This window comes from Hibiscus syriacus, unplaced genomic scaffold (genome assembly GCF_006381635.1).
Source record: "Hibiscus syriacus cultivar Baekdansim isolate YM2019G1 unplaced genomic scaffold, ASM638163v2 tig00113724_pilon, whole genome shotgun sequence".
NCBI lineage: Eukaryota > Viridiplantae > Streptophyta > Magnoliopsida > Malvales > Malvaceae > Hibiscus > Hibiscus syriacus.
The window spans coordinates 1,512,825-1,519,080 of NW_024063470.1; the positions used below are offsets into that span (position 1 = coordinate 1,512,825).

General features: G+C 36.2%; 1 protein-coding gene across 1 annotated transcript; it reads right to left on the reverse strand.

The window, feature by feature from the left end:
- Positions 1-2,086: 2,086 nt before the first annotated feature.
- On the reverse strand, positions 2,087-5,789 carry LOC120187204 (uncharacterized PE-PGRS family protein PE_PGRS46-like). Its single transcript, XM_039190981.1, has 4 exons — positions 5,690-5,789; positions 5,382-5,531; positions 2,871-5,285; positions 2,087-2,409 (listed from the first exon to the last, which is right to left on the reverse strand). Exon 3 carries the CDS (start codon positions 5,228-5,230, stop codon positions 3,089-3,091), a length of 2,142 nt encoding a protein of 713 aa, XP_039046912.1. The 5' UTR covers positions 5,231-5,285; positions 5,382-5,531; positions 5,690-5,789; the 3' UTR covers positions 2,087-2,409; positions 2,871-3,088.
- Between the last annotated feature and the right edge of the window lie 467 nt (positions 5,790-6,256).

Genomic DNA, 6,256 nt, shown 5'->3' on the forward strand with positions numbered 1-6,256 from the left:
GTGGTGTAATATCAAAATGAAAATCATAATTTTATTAAATTATAAAAACTATTCACGTCACAAAAAACAAAAGTTTTAACATCCTCTCTTCTAATTATTTTTATATTCCCGAATAAATAAAAATACTAAATTATATTTTTATATATTTTAAGAAGTTATATTTTTTTATAATTACTAAACTTTTCAAAATTCAAAATATTTTTTTATTTTATTTTCTTAAGAAAAGAAATTATCTAATGACACTAATAAATTTAACAATTGCTAGTGTGATCAGTGATAAATGTGATTAAAAATCAATCAAAATCTAATCAATTGATTATTAAAAGAGAGTTCATTCGAATTTTTTTCCACAAATGATCAAATTTACATTTAATTGAAAATATATTTCAGAAGGGATTGAATAGGCTAGTTAGAACATAGCGGTCAATAGATTAGGTATAGGGCCTAAAAGACATAATAATCTGTAAAAGATACTTTTTTTTTAAAATGGTTTAATAAGTCTAAAATAAAGCACGGTTCATGTGCAATAATTCCATTATAGATAATGGAAATAAGAAACAATAATTAACTTAGCAAAAATTATTGAGTAAGGTTTAATCAAGCTGTTCATACTTTTGACTTTTTTTTTCTTAATTTTCAAATGAATTGTTATAGAAATAAAAAACAATAAGTATATTTCCTACTTGTTTTTTCAAAAAGAATCGATGTTTTACTTGAAAATTATATAGCTGTACTTCAAGTTTGGAATCCCCCAACATGGACTAGCCTTCTATTTTAATTTCTACTTTTAAATAACTTTTGGTATTTCTACCTTGAAGGGAAATTCCACTTTTTATATAAAAAAGTATATGTATATTTTGTTTTTACAAGATATATATATATATATCTTCAATTCATTTGATTCTTTATTTTTTATTAGCCTGTACGATTACGAGACAATGTTTATTCAAAAGGCTTTCAATTATTTGACAATAAATGCTCAAACACTCTTATAAAAACGTCATGCTCGAATTCTTGACCTTAACTATTGAGATCACTTGGATGGCCTTGTTCAGATATATAACAAAGAAAAGGTTACGGACTTTCCGATAATTCATTAATTTTGTTGGGGATTTATCTTTAATAAATAATAAGGCCATTGAAAAGGGAAGCTTAACTCCTTCACAAATTCACACTTTCAATGCCTTTCAACTGTCCCACTCTTTTTGTGGCCTAACTTGTGCCGAACTTTAATTTTAATTTTTCTTAAGCAATCTTAATTAAAACCATTCAAATGAAATGGGTTAGCACCGACAATTAATTAAGTCGTTAGCACATTCCATGCTTCATTTGGATTTCCTTAAATTATTAGAGTTTTAAAATTTATAAAAAAAAAAAGTTATACACATTCAAGTTTCTGTTAAGTAGTATAACATCAAATCGAGTTAAGACATACGATTTACAAACATTTTAAAAAATGAGTGACCATTTACTCGTTATCAACACTAACATTAATAATTTGTAGTATGATATGATCATTGGTTGACATATTCGTTGTCTTTCTCTTGTCATATTTTGATCATTGGGAATAATATAATACAATGATGGCAATGCTATTGGTTGGGTTGTACGGGTTGGAAAAGGTTCTTTCTTTACCCATAAATAAATAAGCAGTGAGTCTGGTTAACAAGGGCACAACCGCTGCTTTTAGCTGTCTGTGTCAATTTCCTTGCTTACTCCATTCAAAATCACATCATTTTATAGTATTAAGTTCAAAAAATATCATTCAATTATTTTACCATCATTTTAGACATTAAATTCATTGTTTAATGGCTATCAACGTAAATCTATTTATACAAATTAGCTAAAGGTTCACAAAATGGAACACACATACGTGGTTGAAACAAAATGTTTCCTCCAAATAACATTTTCATTTTCTACGGTTTTGATTGGCCTTCTAACAAAGTGGCATTGCTCAAATCAAATGGTTACATAAATTTACATGCCCTTTACAAACAAACAAATGTAATGCTAAAAACTAGCCAAAAACAAATAATCAAAAAATAAAGGGGGGATGGGGCAAAATAATACAACATAAAATGCAAAATCACCAATCAGCAGCAGCATCCTCAGCTAAATCCCTATTGTTACACCACAATTCAAACTATTCTTTTTAAGTTTATGAAGTAATCTAACCATATCTCATGCCATAACATTGGTTTCATCATCAAGTGTCCAATCAACTAAAACATTCATTCAAATTTAAAGCTAAAACTACTTTAAAACCATGGTTCCATTCTACATGACTGGCTACCAAAAGGAAACACCATCTACTCTCTCCCAAATTCCCGACGCTGCAATCAATCTTCATTTCCATTATACCATACTTCTGCTGAACTGCTTCAAATATCAAGATCAAATACCTTCGAGCTATACATCAAAGAATTCAAGTAGCATCCGTAATTAGAAATGCACAACAGATCAATCAAAGCAATAGTGAATACAAGGGAATAATGAATTCTTACATTTAACTTTATTAGCAAAAATAAGGGAAGCATAGTGGATCTCAAGAAGATGACTTTTGACTCTTGCAGTCAGAAAATTCATTCTCGGGAATCAACTTTCACATAGAAACGAGAAGGGAAACACCAATGGTTCCCTAATTTATATTACAAACACTAAGCTTATACATTAAATCTTATATTAGCTAGACTATTGCTAATATTTTGAGATCTTCAACATTTAGACACATGTATATAAATAGAGAAACTTATGCATACTGTACGCACATCAAAACAAGTATTGCACAATTCTGAACGTTCAGGAAAAAAATTCATGGATATTAAGATCCCGGGATGATATGGTAAGAAAAATATGATTGAGGAACTTACTTGTTTCATGCGAAATGGAGACCATCCTCCAAAGGAAGAGAAGCAATCAGCAAATTCAGGCATTGAACTCTGAATGGCTATGAATTAATGACCACAACACCACCAGTTGAGAGAGACACCAAAAGAGAATGATGAACAAAATGTTTCTACCTTACTGATATTTCTTTTCAAAAAAACAATTCTAGCAGAAGTTACTGATATAAAAAGCATCTGATAAGTCACTCTGAGGTAAGCCTTGGCCTCTTCCCATAATCAGCATCTCTAGATCTTGGGCGATGCTCATCTTCCTGTGATAATCGGGACTTGCTGCGAGTCCTTGATGACCGCCCCCGGTCCCAATCATCATCATGCTCAGGCTCACGGTCCCTGTGCCTACGATGATCAGCATATTTGTCTCTGTCTTCCCTATATCGATCCCTATCTCTATCTCTATCTCTATCCCTATCTCGATCACGTTCCCTGTCACGATCACGATTGCGGTCACGATCTCGAGAGCGCTCCCTATCTCGTTCTCGACCAATGTCTCTATCATCCCTGTGTCTTCTTTCTGGCCTATCATGACCATGGCCTAGTTCTTTCTCCCTGGGTATGTCCCTATCATATCCTGATTTTCTATCATCATGGTACTTTCTTTCGGATGAACCAGACCATTCTCTTTCAAAAGCTCTATCTTTTTCTTTGGCTGGGTTTTGCCAAACACCTCTGTCATGACTAACCTCGCCATATTTATGGTCAGATGCAGCTTCCTCCCCATAACTCGACTCTCCAGCTCTCCCACCACCATGCTCATCACCACCCCATCCTCCCATGGTAGAATCTGACCACATTCCCATATTAGGCCCATTTGCACCACTTGAGGGCATCATCCCCATACCATTCATGGGCATACCTCTTCCAAAGAATGCAGGGTTAACATGAGGAGCCACTCCAGGCAAACCAACTCCTCCAACCGGAGGGAATGAAGGTAAAATCCCCCCAAAAGGAGGTGCTGGAGCTCCGGGAAAGCCTCCATAAGCTCCCATTCTTCCCATCGGTCCACCAAAAGCAGGATCAAAACCTTGACCCATCGGGTGCATGAGAGGAGGTGCCCCACCCATTCCCTGCCCAAATCCATTTCCACCATTTCCCATGATACCTCTGCCACCCATTCCACCAGCCCTGTTCCTCATAGGACCACCTGGCCCTCTACCTCCGATCCCCTGAGCATTGCCTCTTCCCCAATTCCCTCTCCCATAACCCCTATTATTATCCGCACCTTGATAATTCCCACCAGTTTGAATATTATTGGCACCAGTCTTAGCACCCACATCATTAGGACCCCTCCTTGCTTGAGCAGACTGTGCCATCTGCTGATTCCTATTTAACTGAGCCTCTCCCATTTTCTTAACAGTAAATGGCGATGCAAAGGCAACAACACAAGGCCTTCCATTAAACACGTGCCCATTCATCCCCTCCTTACAAACTGTAGCTGCGGCTGGATCATAAAACTCAACCTGGCAATACCCTTTTGACTTCCCACTTGCTTTCTCATCGAAAAACTTTACTTCCTTAACGGGTCCATACTTACACAACTCAGACTCCAATTCAGCATCTGTAGTCCACCAATGCAAATCACCAACAAACAATATTGTCCCACCACCTCCACCTCCACTGCCACCTGCACCATCCGTTGCTCCAACTCCAGGGCCAACAACACACATATTTGCACCTCCATTCCCAATCATAGGACCGCCACAGCTACTGCCGCTGGCACCGGGGCCATTCACACCCACACCTCCTACTACTCCTTGTCTCACCAAACCCTCATTCTCAACACTCCCCACACCATATCCCTGATGTCCCATACCACCTGCACTACCTAAACCACTATTCTTATTCCCACTCTGCTCCGCAACCACCTCATTCAACTTACTCGGAGCCTGAGCTAATTCAACCCTAAGCCCACAGCCACCGCCACCAAAGCCTGGACTAGGTCCTTTGACATCATCAACACCACCACCACCTCTAAACGCTTGACTCTCATAAGAAACCCTAGAATCCCCTCTTTCACCACTACCTGCAACCCCTGGAATTGAAACACCAGATTCTGGAGCACCTATTGGTGACCCACAAACTTTCCCACCACTATTAATATTCAAACTATTCTTAGTTTCTTCATTTCTAAACCCTACATCATCGTTTCTTCTCAATGATTGAAGAAACCCTTCGCCAACATTAACATCATTGTAAAGGTCTTCATAATCGTCGTCTTCTTCACCTAAAAAACTCTCATCAGCAACGGCCGATATTGCTTCGTTTCTATGGAACTGATCCATGCGATCCCCTCCTTTTCCTTCATCCATCTTTTCCTCCTCAAACATTCCAAAATAAAAAATTACCCTAAACTAATTTCAAAGCTTCGATGTTTTCTGCTTCCTGGAAATTAAAAAAATAATTAAAAAACCTACATTTAACAAAATGTAAACTGAAATTAATTGAAACTAGAGAAAGAATTCGTGGATTAAATCTTACCAGGGAGATTAAGTGAGATACCGAGAGAAAGGAGAGATAAATACGCAAACCCTAATCCCAAAAGTTCATGGGATTTTTTTTCTGGGAGTTCAACGAGCGCAGCCGTGAAAAACCGTAAAGCACCAAGAAATCAATTCCGAAGGTTCATTCCTAAGTAAGCAAGCATTGAATTTGATTAGATAGCAAATAATATAAACTCGGCACGAGATAAAGAGAGACAGATAGTGGGTGAAAAGAGTTTGAAACACACGGTTAATCAAACAACGGCAACAATAAAAAGCCCCAAACTTGAAGAAAACGAAACATACCTTTCTTTAAGGCCTTTCAGGAAGCAATATTATTTTGCTAATGCAAGAAATTTCTGGTTGTTTTGCGGGGAAACGGCGTCGAAGCTGGAAGATAATATGAGAAAACGGGGCTCTTCCACCATTTTGACGGGCTCTTATCGTTGAAAAAAAAGAGAGTTCAATTTGGGTTCTAAAGTCCATTACCCACTTATGCTCTCACCACCAAATGTCTTAAAATAACCTTATAATTAAGTCATTCCATCACTCTAATCTTTATAAAAAAATGAATATCAAAATTTATTAAGTGGGTTTGATGGTAAAAAATTATTATTTTTAGAAGATTTGAGTTCAAATAATTTTATTTGAAATATGCCCATACCTTATAAATTATTAAGAAAAATTTTAAATAAATAATATTTATAATCACAGACATATATTATCTTATAAATTATAATCACTTAAACTATTACAAAAATTTGCCAGTAACTAAAAACTTAGCATTAACTCTTTTTTTGGTAGCCTCCCAGTTTTAAAGTTTCGTTTTGATTATTCGGATCGACTCGTGTCACGCACCTAACTTTGGCAGGT